This window comes from Fusarium verticillioides, chromosome 3, assembly GCF_000149555.1.
Source record: "Fusarium verticillioides 7600 chromosome 3, whole genome shotgun sequence".
Lineage (NCBI taxonomy): Eukaryota > Fungi > Ascomycota > Sordariomycetes > Hypocreales > Nectriaceae > Fusarium > Fusarium verticillioides.
Window position 1 is genome coordinate 4167426 of NC_031677.1, and position 18053 is coordinate 4185478.

Consider the following 18053-nt stretch of genomic DNA (forward strand, 5'->3'; position numbering starts at 1 on the left):
GGGGACTAGGGCAAAGATAAGCAATGCCTCGGGTTCCTGGCAGGGCAACCAAGCTAAGCTATAGTGAGCTAGGGCCCTATAGCTCCCTCCAGGTCCCAGCATCATCACGTCACAAGCTTGTATCACCTGCGCTCCAGTCATGCCCATGTCTTAACTAGAACCCTCCCCTTCCATCCTCCTCCCTCTCTCCTTCACAACAACAAACTTCAACATGACGACAAAGGGCCTTTGCTTAGTCGCCGCTACGGCCGCTCTCCAGGGCGTGTCAGCTCTTCAGATCCCTCTCAACCTCCAGGTCCCCAAGCTCTCTTGGAATCCCTTCGGTGATGATCTTCCCGTGGTAGATACCAAGGAATTGCAGAAGAGCATCAAGCCTGAGAACCTTGAGGCTAGAGCAAAGGATCTGTATGAGATTGCCAAGAATGGAGAGGAGGAGTATGGACATCCGACTCGTGTCATCGGCAGTGAAGGTACGTTCTCCGAAATCGGCGTGTTATCATGAACGCAATGACTGATTGATTGTTCTCAAGGCCATCTTGGTACGCTGTCGTACATCCATGCTGAGCTCGCCAAGCTAGGCGGCTACTACTCCGTGTCGAACCAGCAATTCCCCGCTGTGTCGGGCAATGTCTTCGAGTCGCGTCTCATCATCGGTGACTCTGTCCCCAAGCAGGCATCGCCCATGGGTCTGACTCCTCCGACTAAGAACAAGGAGCCCGTCCACGGAACGCTTGTCCTCGTCGACAACGAAGGATGCGACGAGTCCGATTATCCCGAGGCCGTCAAGGGCAACATTGCTCTCGTCCTCCGTGGAACGTGCCCCTTTGGTACAAAGTCCGGCAATGCTGGTAAAGCGGGTGCTGTCGCTGCTGTTGTGTATAACTATGAGAAGGACGAGGTTCATGGAACTCTCGGTACCCCTTCGCCTGACCATGTTGCTACTTTTGGTCTTGGCGGTGAAGAGGGCAAGGCCGTTGCCAAGAAGCTCAAGGATGGTGAGACCGTCGATGCTATTGCTTACATCGACGCTGAGGTCAAGACCATCCTCACCACCAACATCATTGCCCAGACTCGCGGTGGTGATCCCGACAACTGTGTTATGCTCGGCGGTCACAGTGACAGTGTTGCCGAGGGCCCTGGTATCAACGACGACGGATCCGGCAGTATCTCTGTGCTCGAGGTCGCTGTTCAACTGACCAAGTACCGCGTCAACAACTGCGTCCGCTTTGCCTGGTGGGCCGCCGAGGAAGAAGGTCTTCTCGGCTCCGACCACTACGTCTCCGTTCTTCCTGAAGATGAGAACCGCAAGATTCGTCTCTTCATGGACTACGACATGATGGCCAGTCCCAACTTTGCCTACCAGATCTACAACGCCACCAACGCCGAGAACCCCAAGGGTTCAGAGGAGCTGCGCAATCTGTATGTCGATTGGTACGAGGAGCAGGGCCTCAACTATACCTTCATCCCCTTCGATGGTCGCAGTGACTACGATGGTTTCATCCGTGGTGGTATCCCCGCCGGTGGTATCGCCACAGGTGCCGAGGGTGTCAAGACTGAGGACGAGGTCGAGATGTTTGGCGGTGAAGCCGGCGTCTGGTATGATAAGAACTACCACCAGATCGGGGATGATCTGACCAATGTGAATTACACCGCGTGGGAGGTGAACACCAAGGTAAGTCGCACCCAGCCAATGTCTTGTTCAGAAACCGTGACACTAACACAGAACAGCTCATCGCCCATTCCGTTGCAACATACGCCAAGTCGTTCAAGGGCTTCCCCGAGCGAGAGATTGAGACGTCTGTGCAGAGTTACTCTGACAAGACCAAGTACCACGGTAGCAAGCTCTTCATTTAAATACCGTAGGAATCTTTTATTTCAGGACTAAGTAGCAAGAATAGCATAGCATAGCACAGTAAGTAATGGGTGATTGATTAATTTGAATGGATATCTCTACGTTAAAATTGCAAATGCCTAGCTAAACCGACTCCAAGTGAAACGAAGCAAGAAAAAGGACAAAAAAAAAAAAAACATCATTACACGTAATAACCGTTTGGTAAAATGCCCGTCTAAGCCCTCCAACCGGTCCTGTAGCCAGACGTGGCCCGAGATGCCTCGTACTATTTCCCACCCAAACACCGACTTTGCAAGTATTCATCTAATAAGATGATGTATCCACTTGGGGATAGATTGATAGTTACTGATTGATAATGGGGTCTCATCGAGCTGAAGCGAGATCATATGCAGTTCCCATCAAGACGCCGCCAGTTGGAAACTCGCAGCTTCCAGTCTGCGAGGGAATCATCTCGGTGTAGTACTCGAAATCATCACGCAGCTCCCTCAGCTCAATGGGCAGAATGACCTTGGACAGAGCCTTGGGCGTGGTGAGCTTGGAGAGCGTTCCGGAGTAGGGGGCGGATCCAAGCCCCACATTGACGGGGGTGATCTCGGGGCTATCGGGGGTCTGGGCTCCCGACCCCGTTGTCTTGGCAGCCGATGATCCGGGGCGACTCTGTCGTAATCGAGCAGAGAGGTTGACGTTGAATGTGAGGAGTCTAGCAACGCGATGCGCCAGCTCGTCGCGACTGTTCTTTGCGTCCTTTTCTCCGGGGCTTTTTGGCGAATGTCAGCAAAAAGTGCACTTGTTCATCTAGCGGTCCGTGTGTCCTGTCGCTTAACTCACCAGTTCACTATAGTCATCATCATAGCATACGAAAGATTATGCCATCTCAACCTCGCACACAGCGCCTTGATCCTCTTCTGGAACTGCTTAGCGGCATCTTCAGGCGTGGTCCTGTTGGACTGCTCGTCGAGCGCACAGCATAGCGACGAGAGGCGAGTGAAGGCGAGGACGGTGTCTGTGAGGGTTGCGACGAGGGTGTCGAGAGAGATCCAGGCGGCGCGGGCGGGGAAGGGGATCTGGTTATTCTCGATGAGGTTGAGGGTCTTGTAGAAGGCGTGGACGGAGGATCGGCACTCCTTGACCTCGCGGAGGAGGACGTTGAGGATGGCGGTGTCGTGCTGGGGCGAGATGTTGAGGTCGCTGAGGATGTCGATGGCAGCAGCGCCGACGTCGAGAAGGCCTGTGATGGCTGTTGTGGTAGGGAGGCCGACAACGGCGGGATCCATGTCCATGTCGGCCTGCAGCAGGGAAGGCATCTATCGCGGTATCATTCAATGGTGAAGGAAGTCCAAGTGTTAGGTAATCAATTGCCGAGAGACAAGACAAGCAAAGCAATTGATTTGTGGTCAAGTGAGTGAGGCTCAAATCCAAGATGCAGATGTAAGTGATGTAAATGCCAAAAAGGGTCCTGAAGTAGACGGGATGGAAATTCTTGGCAGATGCCTCTAGGCCCCCTTTGGCTTAAATGGAAGTTCGAGCCAAGCCCTCAGGTCCAGGTCCAGGTCCAGATCCAGATCCAGTTCAGTTACGAATTTGTAAACGGGGGCGGGAGCACACACAGCGCGAGGAAGAAGCGAGAGAGGAGGGAGGGGGGTGGTCTTCTAAAAGCAGGAACCGAAAAACAGCGAGAGAGAGAAGGGCAGGGCAGGGCAGGGGAGCAACAGATGAGGTAGATGTAAGTAAAGCCTCCAGGGCTGGACTGGGCTGGGCTGGGAGGGGGGTTATTATTTTTAGGCGCGAGCTGGAAGAGACGGCACCTGAAAGGGCCCCAGAGGCGCCGCAGTTTCAAAGGCAAGGCAACTTTCAATAGGCAAGACGATGAAGCCGTACTTCCGAGACAGCAACGGGCTTGTCCACTAGCGGATGAGGTTGAGTGGAGGGTGGCATTGGGGAATGGCCTGGCCTGGCCCTCCCCCCTTGGAGCAGGAATTTGTGGTGCCGAGAAGCGAGTTGAGTGACATGCATCTAATTTAGAGAGATGTCTGAGCACAGGAACTCGGATATGGATCATGTTTGGTTGTAGACGGTAAAATATCAGCATATGACACTATGCACCGACAGACAGTCCTTGTTCGGCTATTCTCTACACATGATCTTTCATTGTCCGTTTGCTCAGATGCTCCCTCGTAAATACCATGCAAAACCAATATCAGACTAAAAACTGGGCGTTTAGAAAAGGTGGATGTCGACGTGCCGACTTGCCGGGGTCGATTGGGCGCGATCGGATACCGGCACGGCGCGGTGAGATGATGCTATTTGCCCACTTTTTCTCTCTTCACTCACTGATATTCCTCACTGTAATCACTGTAGTAGCTGAGTAGGTATTTCGTTCATATTCTGACTATCGGCATATATATTTCGCGTTCGAGTCATGGGCTGAATGACTGTCACTTGGCAGCCGATATCCGAATTATACGTGTATTCGTTCGCTGTTCCTGACTTACGTGGCTGGACTATCCCGCTTGCGGCCTCAAACAATAGTCTACGAGCCTAGCTGACGTACGATTTGCATAGCATTGTGTTTCTTTTATTTCCCAATTCCTTTACATGTCACGGGTTTTGCTGAATACATCATCATTCACTCGAGGGATCGACTCATACCAATAAACTCAAACGGCTCTGACGGCACATCCGAACCCCTTGAAACATTTCTTAGACCTTTTTGTTTATTCTCCGCCTACATACATACTTACGTATACCCATACATACACACTGACTAATATCATATCAATCTAATTTATGCCCGGTTGATCCTGATTCAAAACTCCGTTTTACCGAATAAATCTCAAATTCATATTCATATTCACTTTCTAATCAAGCCAGTCTCCTCCGTTACTTGATGCCGTTTCCCGTGCCGTGCCGTCCGATCCATATCCCGGTCCGAGCGTCTTCGCCTACCTCTGTCACGGCCCGCATGCAATATCATCATGCCCATGACTTACACGCGTCTTCCCACTGTGGATAGTGGAGGAGGAGATTCTCAGCGCTCAGAGACGGGCTGATCACCCGACGACATCTCCTCGTCGCTGTCGTCCATATCCATGGAGCTCGAGTTCTGTGCACCGGATGCCGCACTGGACGACGACGCAGCCGTTCTATTCGCCACAAGCCTTCTCATATACTCCTCGTGCTCTGCTATATACTCCGCACGTGTTAGAGGTGGCCAGTTAGGATCATTAGCGTGAGAAGCCAAATACGCATCCGCATTGTCAACATATTCGTCCCAGGTAGGCATATCAAAGTAATAGTGTTCATCCACGGGCCTGAGTTGCTCAAGAATTGCAGCCGCCGATCCCTCTGGATGGACTCGAGCTGGTCTGGCGGCTCTAGCTGCCGCAGGAGAAGGATTACCCTCCCGTTGTAGTTGTAGGAACTCAGCCCACTGTCTAAGTTCGTCAGCATCTGGTGGCTGTCTATCATCATCTTGAGCTGTCTGTGTTACTGCGCTGGGACGTGCAAAGACAGGCAAGGGTACCTGTCTTGAAGCCCTCATCGGTTCGTCTGTTTCTCGAGGCACTACCTCTGCTTCTCCTCGAGCTCTTCCTGCTTCTGGTCCTTCTGGTCGTTCTGGCCCCCAGATTGCTCGGACAATGGAGCTTATATTGTCGGATCGTGGTGCTTCTGCATTCGGACGTGCGATGCCATCCTGGACGTCAAACTGATTGGCAAGGCCATGATCCCAGGGATGAGGCCCGCCATATATAACATCCCCGGGGCGAGCGTTTAGCGGGATATGAACATTTCCATGTCTCTCATGCAGTCCGACTACAAATGGATCCCCAATTCGATGAGGGATACCAGCGGGAGTGTTTGCACCAGGCTCCTCATCATCTTCCGAGTCAAAGCCGATAATCCCGTTACGACGGTTCTCTTGACGTGTTTTGTTCTCGGCGTACCATGGATTCGCCTCTCGCAGCGTGTTGCCACGGCCAAGTGTGACCATGCGACGACTGACCATCATGTTTGAAAACTCCTGCATGATGGTGTCCATAATCGCATCCTGAACCCTTGACATTGTAGCAACATCACCATCCTTCTCAATGTCGTTGACAACATGGTAGAAAAGGCTGATAAAACCAGGCTCCATTTCATCTAGGTTATGAGGCCACTCACCGTTCTCAACAGCCTTATGAAACTCAACCTCAGCTTGACAATCAGGACAGAAGTCTTGATTACCCTCAGGAATACCTGGAGGAAGACTGGATCCTTCGTCGTTCTTGGGGATGGTAAGAGGAATGGCGCTTACCTCACAGCGTTTGCAGTAAAGAGTGGTTCGACACGCAGGGCACCGGTCTCCCAAGTCACTTTGCTCCCACTGTTTGCGACAAGGCTGGCAGAGAACATGACCGCAGAGCAAGACCTCAGCATCCAACTCACCTTCGGCAGGGAAAGATTTCACTGGGAGGGGCTCCATGCAGATGGGGCACTGAGGAGTGATGGCCTGGTTGTCAGAATTGGTGTTGCTGCCCTTGTCTATGGCCTGTTTGATAGTTGGCCAGAAGGCTTCGGGGAGAGGCTTAGGAGGAAGAGACATGTTGAAGAGGGGCACTTACCAGTGAGATGACTGACTAGTGAAGTGGGACGAGATGTGAATGCTTGTCAGATGTAGTTATTGCGTAGACTTACCTTTTGTGTATTGATCTGCTTTTTGGTGTAAGACTTACCTGGATGTGAAGGGTGAGAGGGAGAGGATGCTGGTGATGCTGAGATGAATTTGCTACAGAGTAAGCATCGTTTCATTATATACTCAGATTTGATACAGTCACTGAAGCCAAGCACATTCATTTGTTCACCGTCCATGTTGTAAGTTTAGGTTGAACCGTGAATGTCATGGCATTGTTTTGCTTTCACTCATGGTCGGCCTGAACAGTGAGGCCTTGACCGTTCACAACCTCTGCCGTCAGAACAACACTACCCAGGCAGCATGGCAGTGAAAAGGAAATAAACGACTTCGTGCACAATAAGCGCGCCAACGAGTATCAACTGAATCTATCCTTCATCAGAAATCTTTCTATGCAGATGCCCTACTTTTCAGCCTCCTTCACCTCCTCCTCCCCCTTCTTCCTCTCAATCGCAATAATCTCCTCCACGGTCTTAGTGCTCACCCCATCGCCAAAGTACCTTTCAGACAGCTCCACACAGCGGAGGTTGGCGGACAATTTATTCATCGTCTCCATCCACTCGTCTGTAGGGTCACTGTCGTAGACGATGCCACCGCCGGCCTGCATGTATGCCACGCCATCCTTGACCAGCATGGTCCGGATGGCAATGCACGTGTCCATGGGCCCTTCGTCGACGAAAACCCTGTCCGCAGGCTCGCTGCCCTCGTCCACGCGCACAATGTCGTATCCAAACCATCCTGCAGCTCCCGCGTAGATACCCCGCTTCTCCTGCTCCAGGTCGTAGATGAGCTCCATGGCTCGGATCTTGGGTGCACCAGAGACTGTTCCAGCGGGGAAAATGGAGCGCAGGGCATCCCAGCGTGTGCACTCTGGGCGCAGAACTCCCGAGACTTCGGAGGTGATGTGCTGAACGTGGGAGAAGCGGTCAATTCTCATGAGCCGGTCGACCTTGACGGTCGTGGGGTGGCAGACTCTGTTCACGTCGTTGCGGGCGAGATCCACCAACATGACGTGCTCGGCTCTGTCCTTCTTGGAAGCCAAGAGCTCGGCAGCGAGTCTATCATCCTCAGCGGCATTCTTTCCACGGTGGATTGTACCGGCAATTGCGTGGTTGACAATACGAGGTCTTGATCGAGCTTCGGCAGCGGAGTAGCCGAATCGTGAGTCACAGGGTAATGGGGCATATCCATCTGTCTTCATCAGACACTCGGGCGAAGCACCAACGATGTGAAAGTCGGCGCATGAGAGAAAGAACACATAAGGTGAGGGGTTGAGTGTTCGGAGAGTTCTGTAAATGTTAAAGGGGTGGAGCTTAGTGCTTCGACGGAACCGTTGTGAAGGCACGGCTTGAATGATGTCTCCCTTGACGATGTATTTCTTGAGCTCCTTCACGAATGTCTCGTAACCTTTGCGACCCACATTTGACGAATATTGCTGCTCTGATTCTGATTGCTCACTGAGAGTTTGGGCAGGCAAGGGAGTCTCGGGCTGGTAAATGATGTCAAGGGTCTTGCGGAGGGTCTCGCAGGCCTCGTTGTAGGCGGGTTTGAGATCGTCAGATGGGCTCTTGGGCAACTTCATATGTGTGACAATTGTCAATGTCGAGCGGAAGTGATCCAAGGCGACAATGGTGTCGAATAACATGAACAAAGCCTCGGGGATCTGGAGGTTGTCTTTGAGTGGTCGCTCGGTCTTGGGCTCGAAGTACTTGATACAGTCATATGAGACGTATCCAACAGCACCACCAGACAGCTTTGGAAGCGCCAACGAAGGAATATCGAGAACTCGATCATTGGAAAGTTCGGCCGCTAGGGTCTTGAGAGGGTCGCCATTGTGTTCGTAGCCGTCGCCAGTGGCCAGTACTTTTCGCGGGTCTAGAAAGAGAGACTCAGAGGATATCCAGCACAAGAGTCTGAAAGAAGCTTACTGGCGCCAATAAAACTATATCGTCCAACTGTCTCTGTGCTTCCAGTCGCACTCTCGAGAAGAAATGAGTATTCGGCAGTTGCGCTGCAAGTGGTGAGTCAGAGGATGGTTCGGCGGTGGAAGCATTGTAATCTTTACCCCGATGACAGCTTAAGATAGATAGCTGAAGGAGTCAATAAATCGGCGGGAGCAGAGGCGCAAACGGGTAGAAGCGTGGGCTGAGTTGTAGGAGTCCATTCTTGGTCGAAGGCAGCTCGAGCTTCATCGGCAGTTGGCCGTATATCAAGCTGGTGTAGAAGATTAGTATGGGCCATTGCGGAAGTCTCGGTGAAGGCGATTGAGATGGAGAGGTGTTCTTACATGTGCTGCACACATCCTTATAGTGATTGTCCCCGAGTATCACGACAGATTGGTGGCTTGAGGACAAAGAAGGAGAACAATGGAAGGAATAGTAGTTGGTGGAAAGGTGTTTGCTTCGGAGTCACTTTTTATCGATTGCCAAATGAAGACACCTCAGATGTTAGTGGGGGCGGGGCACCGATAGCGGCAGGTCGGCAGTTCCTGAATGGTCGGTGTAGGGTAGTCATGATGATCATGCAGTGATGCCTTGCGCACGAGGCATCACATTCAACCAAGCTCTCTTCCGCATTCGGATTAGCGTGACTTTGCTCAAGCCGAAGCTGCCCACCAAGACTGGATCTCACGTTTATGCGAATCCACACGCGCTCAGGAACCATCATTGGGACCATCTTTAAGTCACTAATTTCTGCACCAATTCCGCTCGTTTCAAGCAATTGAACTAATCACTCCTTTCCAACTCGGCTCCTAATTCATTCGCAATCATGTCTACCGACCAGCCCGAGGACTCAGTCGAGCCCACCGGCGATGTTGAGATGTCTGAGACCCAGAACACGCAGGATACTGCGCCAGAGGCTACCCAAGAGGGTAAGGAGAATGAGTATGCTGATAACACCGAGCTTCCTTTCGCCGACTCTGAGATCGCAGAGCCCAGAGTAACCTTTGCCAATTACCTCATGAGCCCAATTATCTCCCTGCTCATCGGATCCGGCGACCAATCTATCCTCTCAGCGCATCAGGGACTTTTGACACAAAGCCCCTACTTCAAGGACATTTGTGATAGTTTCGTCGAGGACGGCAGCGTCAGTACTTCGGAGCCTTTGTGCCAGTCGTGAAACGCTTCTAATCTCGACCGCAGCCTCGTCAGATTGAGCTCCCCGACTGCGACATCGAGACCGTCGGCAGCTTCCTCGAATACCTCTATACAGGCGAATACTTCCCCAAGAAGCTCCCCGGCCAGCGCGTCCTCGAGTCCGACCCCTCAGTCCCCTCGGTCGACAACAACGGCGACCAGCTCCTCAAGCACGCCCGCATCTACACACTCGCCGAGAAGTTTGGCGTCTCTGGTCTCAAGGGCCTCTCGAGCTCCAAGATCCACTGCGTCAACTCCACTGCCAAGGGCGAGATCGCATACGCTCGCTACGTCTACGCCTACACCAGCAACGACGACACCACCATCCGCGCGCCCGTCGCAAGCTTCTGGGCCACGCGCTCGCACACCCTGCGCGCCGAGGCGGAGGAGGAGTTCAAGGCTCTGTGCTTGGAGCACCCCCAGTTCGGATACGATGTTCTTAGTATGTTCGCAGCGTTGGAGAGAGGAGATTTTTGTGCTAACGGTGTACAGCCCGCGTCTTGGACGACAAGCTCAAGAGGGAGCGAAACGACAAGATGCATCCTGCTACAAGCAGTGGACGAAAACGTGCTCGTCACAGCAGCGGATCGCGTGCCGATTAGAGTACGCGTTGGAAGAATTGGGCTGGCGAGATATGAATCATTGGTACCCGCCGAACATTGTTTCTTTTGTTTCCTGGGTTATATAGGGGCGCACATTTGTACTGTAACACTACATGGGATCTATACGAGTGCCGTCTGTGGTCACTTGCGGGAGTTAGTAATAGGGTCAGAAATAGACTCTTTTGAGCTATTGAATTCTTGTGTCTCAACTAAACTCAAACGTGTATGTCTGCTTCTGACCTAGTAAGAATAAGGGTCAACAGCAAGTTCAGCCAACAGACCCTCCTGGTATGAAAGGCCGTCATCGACCTCGCGCTTCAGTCGGTTGTACTGAAGATAAAGCGGGACTCTTCCCTTCATTGATCGATCCCAGGCCTAGAAGCATTAGAGACTGAACTGAAGTGGTGTGCGAAATACTTACCATATGCTCCGGTCCATGCAGATGGTCCTCAATATCCTCACCAAACGCTCTTCCATAGCAAGGCAAGTCCAAGACACGGCACACGTCTATATCCTCCTCGTATTCGAAATCGACAAAAGAGTTTTGGAGGTGCTTGTACAATGACTCGAGAGTATACCTGGCGTCCGCTACCATCATCTGTTCACTCTTGGGCTCGTCGTGTTTATTCCACCGTTTGATTCTGGCGTCGATGAACTCGGAGAGTTTCTTCATCTCCGCGACGTTCTTTTCCGTGATATTGGCTGGTGTTTCGTCTCTGATCTTGTTTGCTTTCTTGACCTTGAGTGCTTTGATCAGGTTGGAACGCTCCTTGTTGAGGCCGACTTTCTCTTTCTTGAGTGCGTCCCGTTCATTTATGATATCTCCAAGGGTCTCTTTCTTGTTCTTGGGTCTCTTGACGGCTTTGTACATGTCGACTTTGCTGGCCCCTTTTCTGGATAGCATGTGCATTTCCCTGTCGAAATTATACTTGGGGTTCTTGGGTTTGGGACCTTCACCCTCTTTTTCATTCAAAAGTTCAAGGTCATGGATATCTTTCTCCATCTCCTCGTTTGCTGTGCGAGTCAGTCAAGCTGGAAAGCTGCGAGAGAGGAGATGCCTACGGATGGCCAAGAGACACTCGCGAGTGCAATCTTTGCATTTGGTTGGGTCGTCATCGGACTTCTCTATCGCCGCCTTGCTGTTGGGATATCGTAGCATGGGAACCGTTGGATTATGGCGAAAGTAAAGCTTGCCGTTTTCATCGCGCCAGACGGAGAGCGGTTCAGGTTTGGGCTTATCCTCCAGCGGTTCTGGTGGGCGAGTGATGATTTGGATCGCAGGTTCATCCATGGTTACGCGGCCGGAGAGCGAACGTGCTGAGAGTATGAGGTTGCTACTGTGAGAAGAAAGTAGGATGATGAAGTCTAAGAGACGATTCATGCACGTGCGGGAGAGAAGGGTAACGTAAACAAAGAATTAATGAATTCGTTAGATGAATCACGGGCTGCCACTGGCAAGTGTAACTTGAGCTAGCAGCGTTCCTGGCACTTTTGACGTCAGATGCGATCAGCCCCAGATGCAGATGAGAAATAGAATCCAACTTGAAAAACGGAATTCCATGTTAAAGCGATGAAAGGAAAAGCAGACAAGGTAAGTGGGTGGTAGGTGATGTAAGTGATTGCTTGCTAAGAGTTGTTTGCGATTGTTGGCACTTCACTCAAAACACCATGCCCGTCTCGATACGCCAAATCATGACAATGCCATATTCAGTGACTACTTAAGGGTGAGAAGATTCACAGAAATATATGAAACCCTACTAAATTCGTTACAGTCGCTGCAGAATTGGCTCATCCCGCATTGTCTTTGCCTTCAGTCAAACAAACACAGTGATGAGATAGAGAGACATTCATCTCAAACGCTGTAATAGTCCTTAAAGGGATTTAATAACTGTAGTTAATCACTTTACTCAACATGCCCAAGTTCAAAATAACTGTCACAATTCATACATAATAAAAGTGTCATAGGTTCTGGTCTAGTATCCAGTTGTATTTCCTAAACATCTGCCTAAGCTCCGGACCAGCCTGTGTCGTTCATCATCCAATCGCAATCCCAAAAATACAAATAAATATACATTAAACCAGCCATAAAGGCAAAGAGCTCTAATGGCTCGGTTCTCAATCCAATCTTTCAGCTCCAAGACATCATAACTCATGTACTCGTTAAACAACCGATCAGGTAGAAGATCCCCAAGAGAAGACCCGACGAAAGATGCTCTGTGCCTTGGACGTCTGGGGCGTCTCGGGAAGTGGCTTCACGGTCTTCATCAAGTAAAGACACAGAGTTACATTGGACAAATCATGCGAAATCCAAAAGGTCTTGAACTTCAACACCCAGACCTGTCTATAGGCTTCCCAGATAGCCTTCAACTCCTCTGGAGTTCGAAGTCTTCGAACACGATCACAAAGGGGTCGCTTGGGGTCTTTAGAGCCATCCATGTACAGGAACCCGCCAGGACGTTCGTCAAAAAAGCCAAGGGTGATGTATTGGTTGGTAGACTCGACTTCATCTTCCCACTTGTAGATACCAGTGTACTGGGTCATCTCAGAAAAGGTATGCTGAATTTCACATCCTGCACATCGAGCGTGGATAAAACCACCCTCACTCAAAACAAGAGGGACTTTGAAATAGTTGGAGATCAAGTGTGGGATTCGCTGGCCGTGGCATAGATGCCCGCACTCAGGATGATTCATGATCTGCGTGTTGCAGACAGGACAAGAGTAGAACTCTCTGCCCTGAAATCGTTCAAACTGACTCTCAAGCCAGTTCATGAAGCAGCAGCCGCCAACCATATGGCCACAGGGGAGGATCTGTGCATCATGAGAGATTTGGCGACCTTGTTTCGGGATCCAATGGATGGAACCACTTCCAGATCCTTGGGTTGACATCTGCTCTGTGCAGATGGTGCAGGTCAGGTCGATGGGGCGAAGTTGCTGAGGATCATTCTCGACTGCCTTTTTGAAGGATGGCCAGTAGATGTCAGTGATGGGGACGATATCACTGTGGACTGCGTCGATGATGGTTCCAGGATTCATGGCTGGATTCATGGTGGGCATGATGAAGGATGTGAGTTAAGAAGTGATGAGATGATCTAGGATCGAGAATGATGGAAGGGATGTGATGAGGAGAAAGGATTACAATTAGTCATTAAGGATTATTATTTGGTTTATATTCTACGGTTCTTCTCATTCATTCACTTCGTAGCCTGGAGTGCTGTTCATCAGATACAGCCGTTTCTGCCACTGTCGTAACTCGATCACAGCTTGACGGGAAATGAACAGTCAGCGTCAAGATGAAAACTGCCAGTGCCAGTATAAATTTAAATTCTGGCACTGGAATATTGAGATGATACGGCGCACGTTTGCGTGATGAAGCTCGAGTGCCGTTCATCTGCAGCGATTCCTTGCCAAATTACCGACACCCACTTAGTTTTAGTATACTACATATGTTTAGCTGCCAGTAGTTGAACTCAACAGTGTTCTTTGTTTGGCACTGACACAGTCAAGGACAAAAAATTGTCAAGATTATTCGGCATACTCAAAGGGGGGTGAACAATAAAAGTCTTTGTCAACGACTATGTTCAAGCAGTATCTGACAGACACTGCCGAACAGCAACGGACACTGAATCAGGGGATCAAACAGCTAAATAAATATAATTTCCCTTAATTTGAGTCCGATAAGAACAAATCTCCCTTTAGATATTCACTTGAACCAATTATCTTGTGCTTAACCAAAAGAACCACCATTCATCATGTCGTCCACAACTGTCGTCAACAAGATGTCCATCAGCAGCATCATCCACCCCGAACCCCAACACAACACACAGGCGTGGACCACACCATTCTGGCCTCGTCTCAGAGACTCCCTCATCGAAGACCCAGAGCTCTTCAACCACCTCCATCTAGAGTGTGGAATTTGTCTCAATGACATGTCCATCTTTCGCCACGACCACACTTTTAGTCCCGATGAAGGGCTGACCGATAAGCAGAAAATGATGTCCCACCGAGCTTGCATCTTACCTTGCGGTCACATGTTTGGACACAAATGTCTCTACACCATGATCGACGAAGCCGTGAAGAAAATGGAAGAAGGACGAGTCCCAATAATATCTTGTCCATCTTGCCGTGTCGTCTTCTCACCGCACAGAGACTGTCCTCATCCCCACTCAGGTAAGTTCATGCCCACCACCATGGAGGGCGTTTACAAGATACCGCCCACATTCTCAGAGAGCGGTGTTCTATCGCATAGTTGCGGTCAGTGTATAGCCATCGAGACAATCTCTGCCGTCGCAAGTCTAGTACACATGTTCACACCCCCACTGGAAATGACAGACAGAGAAACTGTTCTCACGTATGGGACTGCGGAAAATAGCCATTGGTGGAGTATAAACCATCATGAGAACACTAGGCGCTACGATGAAGTTGTGCGGGAGATTCCTATGGGGGACGGGTTGCTGAGGATCTGCGATGAGATCAATGAGCGTCTGAGGCAGAATGCGAAAAAGAGATGGTATTCTGAGGACTTTTCAGAGATCAACTTCAAGGTCAAGCTCCAGAGGGATGATCGTCCGAGAATGGAGGATATGGAAACTCTCGATCTTTGGGAAGACGAACCAGTGAACGATGACTTGGCATTGATGCTGGACTAGGGAGTTTTTTCTTCTTCTTTTTCTTTCTAGATACCCGAATAACAAGTGTTTTGTCTAATCGGTGTGTTCAAAATCGACGACTAAACCTGGAAGTAGCTCGATGGACTTGGGGCTATCCTTTGTGCCCAGAAGTGTCAATTTGATCTCTGCCTTGCCATTTCCACCTTCGAGTTTCGACAGGACGACCTGGTTGCTTCCTGAATTAGGTCCAGCTGGAAGATCGTAAGGCCATGAATATCCATCCGATCCAGAGGTTGCTTTCTGGTTGTGAATAGCATCGTAAACAGGCTTGTATGTCGCAATGTCCTTCTCAGGAAGCAGAACAGTCACTTTCGATACACCCTTAGCATGCGAAGGATGCTTCGTATACTCATGCAGCCCATCACCACTCTCCGCCTGAAACGGCGATCGTAAATGCCTCTCCGTCTCATCAACACACCAAAACGGCACCGTCCCAGGAAAAATCCTCCCACCCTCCTCATTCAGCGCCACCGAAACAAGACACTTCATCAAAACCCCATCAGGCCTATGTCTCTGCAGCGAAGTAAGATCACCATACGTAACACCATTCCCCGCAGCGGCCACGCGCTTCTGCAACTGAGCGTAATCAGCTTCACTGGGCAGTGTATGAGCCCAATCTGCGATTTTCCCCTCTTCGAGGTTTCCCCAGCGGTGAGCACGGCGTTTCTCGGGGTCTACACCCTCAACGAAGGCGATGAACTCGAGATATGTGCCGTCGGCGAGATGGATTAGTTTGTTGACTGTGAGGCCATCTGCGTGGGCGCCTCCGTCGATTACGAGGAGAGAGTCTTTAAGGGAGTGCGTTACGGTTTGGAGGGTTTGGTAGGAGACTAGGATGGCGAAGTGGTCGAGGATTGGGAGTGACATTTTGAGTTGTTGATGGGTTGTTTGTGGTTGCGTTGGATGGGAGGAGTGTTGATTGAAGGTTGTTAGTGATCAAGACTGCGGGGGTTCGGGGTTGGTTCGGAGGAGGTGCATGGCAAACTTTGGCTTGGTAGCAATGATTGACCTCATCGTCTGTCAATACGTAAATGCCTAAATTTCACAATAAATAATCTGGTTGGTCAAATCTAGTTGTTTTATAGCATGGTAGAACAAATTCCTTGTGATAATGTTTTGAACTTCTGCGTCAAAACCTCATTGGGCCCTGGGCAGACATCCCGAGCGGGACACTAAACAACATCACGCGGGACTTCAGGCTAGTTGGATTCAATTAGATGATACTCAGACGTTACATGGTAAAGTTCCAGCATATTATAAGCGTTGTGCTGTCGAATGGGTATGAATGACTGTCTAGTAGTACCAAGAAGGCTATTGATGTGCGAGAGTACCCCTTCGGCCAGCGACATCCATCCAAGCAAGCCAAAGTCTGATATATGCGCCGACCTTCCGAGAAATCACTACAGATGACAAATAAGATACGTATAAAATAAATATAGGAGGATCTATGCATCCTCTGTCAGCTTACACAGCGCCTAAGTTCCGTCAGCCGATCATCCTGCCTGGTGGGAGAGAACTGTAACCTGGTGCTACATCCGTAGGGCATCGGTGTACAACATCTCAGCATCATCGAATAGTCTTAAACGTTTCAAGGGTGGTCAAAATTCATTCAAATAAGCGCTAACTAAATCCTACGCTGCAGTCAGCGTTCCGGACTCCCAAGTACCTAGAAGCGATATGTTAGATTGTGCCGGGCGAATAGAGGAAAAAGGTCGAGAGTTGGTATATATTCTGGCATTATGCCCATATGGTAGTTGAAACAACAGATATCCTAGTGCACCAATCCTTAGGCCGTAAAATGACAACCCTCTACCAGCAAAGTGTTCCCGTGCTGGTCAAGTACCTCAAGAACTTGTCCTTTATGCTCCAGAAGGGCGCAAAGTTCTGTGATGATAAGGAGATCAAGCATGAAGATCTTCTTACATACCGTCTGATTTCCGATATGAGAGGGTATGTTACTGGATTCTCATGCGAATCCCGACTAACACTCGTTAGACTCCCCTACCAAGTCCAATCCTGCTCCAACACAGCCAAATTCCTCGCCTCCCGTCTCGGCGCCCAAAACATTCCTACATTCGAAGACGACGAGCAAACATTCGAACAGCTCCAAGCACGCATTACCCGCACAATTGAAGTTCTGGAGGGTGTAGACCCTGAAGTCATCAACGGCAAAGAGAACGAGGAGATTATTATGGAGAGCAAGATGGGAAACTTTCGCTTCACGGGCCAGCGATATGTGAGCGAATATGTAATCCCCAATTTTCACTTCCACCTCACGAGTGCATATTGCATCATGCGCACACAGGGTGTTCCACTGGGTGCTTTCGATTACCTGAAGGATGTTTTTGAGAAGGTTTAGGTAGGAGTTTGGTATGCGAGAAGGGAGGATATTCATCAAAGGAGGGGCGGGAATTGCCCGATGAGGAAATTTCTGTTAAGAACTCAGCTAGACGAACTATTCAAGAATAAGACTCATAAACAATCTCTACAAAAACACTCCCAGCTTCAATTTCTTCAAAATGTCTGAGCCGCCTTCGACTCGCGTTCAGACCCCAGATGTCGACCCCTCAGAAGTCCAAAGAACCGCTCACGTCCAATCCCTCATGGACCGTCTGCGCGCCAAAAGCCCCATCTACAACTTCATCATGTCCTCGGCGCAACTCATCAGCACAACGCAGGGCAGCGTAACAACACGCCTCGTACTGAATGAGAACCATCTAAACAGCAGTGGAAACTTGCACGGCGCTGTATCAGCTACCATCATTGATTTCACAACCGGTCTGGCTATTGCGAGTTGGGATTTGAGGGAGACGACTGGTGCGAGTGTGGATATGCATATTAGTTATCTGAGCACTGCGAAGTTGGGAGATACGGTTGAGGTTGTCTCGACGGCGGATAAAGTTGGGGGCAGTGTGGCGTTTACGTCGATTAGGATATCCAAGGTTGAGAAGGATGGGAGGTTCAAGTTGGTTACGCTTGGACAGCATACTAAGTATGTGAAGGGATCACAGCCAAAGACTCAATGAGATACACGGATTAGCGGGGGAGAAAAACTAACTACAGCTAAATAGACTCATTAGATCTGCTGAGAGAAACGATGGCTCCTCACTCGACGATTGATGCTGA

At 50.1% G+C, this 18053-nt stretch overlaps 12 protein-coding genes across 15 annotated transcripts; 5 read left to right on the top strand and 7 right to left on the bottom strand.

Moving 5' to 3' along the window:
- Positions 1-102: 102 nt before the first annotated feature.
- On the top strand, positions 103-2035 carry FVEG_05619 (aminopeptidase Y). The gene is made up of 3 exons (XM_018893864.1): positions 103-470; positions 531-1672; positions 1729-2035. The coding sequence occupies exons 1-3, from the start codon at positions 212-214 to the stop codon at positions 1852-1854; spliced, it is 1527 nt and encodes a 508-aa protein (XP_018750793.1). The 5' UTR covers positions 103-211; the 3' UTR covers positions 1855-2035.
- A 180-nt stretch (positions 2036-2215) lies between these two features.
- FVEG_05620 (hypothetical protein) lies at positions 2216-3156 on the bottom strand (the record flags this gene model as incomplete). The annotated part of the gene is made up of 2 exons (XM_018893865.1): positions 2216-2609; positions 2681-3156. 2 exons carry the CDS (start codon positions 3154-3156, stop codon positions 2216-2218), a joined length of 870 nt encoding a protein of 289 aa, XP_018750794.1.
- Positions 3157-3425: 269 nt separating this feature from the next.
- On the bottom strand, positions 3426-3941 carry FVEG_15685 (hypothetical protein; the record flags this gene model as incomplete). The annotated part of the gene is made up of 1 exon (XM_018904878.1): positions 3426-3941. One exon carries the CDS (start codon positions 3939-3941, stop codon positions 3426-3428), a length of 516 nt encoding a protein of 171 aa, XP_018750795.1.
- Positions 3942-4228: 287 nt separating this feature from the next.
- On the top strand, positions 4229-10455 carry FVEG_05623 (hypothetical protein). 3 transcript variants are annotated; one of them, XM_018893870.1, is made up of 4 exons: positions 4229-5127; positions 5186-9608; positions 9665-10100; positions 10151-10455. In XM_018893870.1, exons 2-4 carry the CDS (start codon positions 9291-9293, stop codon positions 10258-10260), a joined length of 864 nt encoding a protein of 287 aa, XP_018750797.1. In that variant the 5' UTR covers positions 4229-5127; positions 5186-9290; the 3' UTR covers positions 10261-10455. The 3 variants fall into 3 exon arrangements, with proteins under 3 accessions (XP_018750797.1, XP_018750796.1, XP_018750798.1); XM_018893871.1 differs by lacking the exon at positions 4229-5127 and having other exon boundaries at positions 9168-9393; positions 9454-9608; positions 10151-10448; XM_018893869.1 differs by having other exon boundaries at positions 4229-9608.
- Positions 4881-6434, bottom strand: FVEG_05621 (hypothetical protein; the record flags this gene model as incomplete). The annotated part of the gene is made up of 1 exon (XM_018893866.1): positions 4881-6434. One exon carries the CDS (start codon positions 6432-6434, stop codon positions 4881-4883), a length of 1554 nt encoding a protein of 517 aa, XP_018750799.1.
- On the bottom strand, positions 6621-8934 carry FVEG_05622 (anthranilate synthase component I). Of its 2 annotated transcripts, XM_018893867.1 has the most exons (4): positions 8809-8934; positions 8587-8735; positions 8450-8532; positions 6621-8396 (listed from the first exon to the last, which is right to left on the bottom strand). In XM_018893867.1, exons 1-4 carry the CDS (start codon positions 8821-8823, stop codon positions 6925-6927), a joined length of 1719 nt encoding a protein of 572 aa, XP_018750800.1. In that variant the 5' UTR covers positions 8824-8934; the 3' UTR covers positions 6621-6924. The 2 variants fall into 2 exon arrangements, with proteins under 2 accessions (XP_018750800.1, XP_018750801.1); XM_018893868.1 differs by having other exon boundaries at positions 8450-8735.
- Positions 10456-10500: 45 nt separating the features above from the next.
- Positions 10501-11551, bottom strand: FVEG_05624 (hypothetical protein; the record flags this gene model as incomplete). The annotated part of the gene is made up of 3 exons (XM_018893872.1): positions 10501-10635; positions 10682-11274; positions 11323-11551. The coding sequence occupies 3 exons, from the start codon at positions 11549-11551 to the stop codon at positions 10501-10503; spliced, it is 957 nt and encodes a 318-aa protein (XP_018750802.1).
- Positions 11552-12432: 881 nt separating this feature from the next.
- On the bottom strand, positions 12433-13314 carry FVEG_05625 (hypothetical protein; the record flags this gene model as incomplete). The annotated part of the gene is made up of 1 exon (XM_018893873.1): positions 12433-13314. The coding sequence occupies one exon, from the start codon at positions 13312-13314 to the stop codon at positions 12433-12435; it is 882 nt and encodes a 293-aa protein (XP_018750803.1).
- A 695-nt stretch (positions 13315-14009) lies between these two features.
- FVEG_05626 (hypothetical protein) lies at positions 14010-14906 on the top strand (the record flags this gene model as incomplete). The annotated part of the gene is made up of 1 exon (XM_018893874.1): positions 14010-14906. The coding sequence occupies one exon, from the start codon at positions 14010-14012 to the stop codon at positions 14904-14906; it is 897 nt and encodes a 298-aa protein (XP_018750804.1).
- FVEG_05627 (hypothetical protein) lies at positions 14780-15859 on the bottom strand. Its single transcript, XM_018893875.1, has one exon. It carries the CDS (start codon positions 15792-15794, stop codon positions 14961-14963), a length of 834 nt encoding a protein of 277 aa, XP_018750805.1. The 5' UTR covers positions 15795-15859; the 3' UTR covers positions 14780-14960.
- An 866-nt stretch (positions 15860-16725) lies between these two features.
- FVEG_05628 (hypothetical protein) lies at positions 16726-17286 on the top strand (the record flags this gene model as incomplete). The annotated part of the gene is made up of 2 exons (XM_018893876.1): positions 16726-16877; positions 16923-17286. The coding sequence occupies 2 exons, from the start codon at positions 16726-16728 to the stop codon at positions 17284-17286; spliced, it is 516 nt and encodes a 171-aa protein (XP_018750806.1).
- A 160-nt stretch (positions 17287-17446) lies between these two features.
- FVEG_05629 (hypothetical protein) lies at positions 17447-18047 on the top strand (the record flags this gene model as incomplete). Its single annotated transcript, XM_018893877.1, has 2 exons — positions 17447-17919; positions 17999-18047. The coding sequence occupies 2 exons, from the start codon at positions 17447-17449 to the stop codon at positions 18045-18047; spliced, it is 522 nt and encodes a 173-aa protein (XP_018750807.1).
- Between the last annotated feature and the right edge of the window lie 6 nt (positions 18048-18053).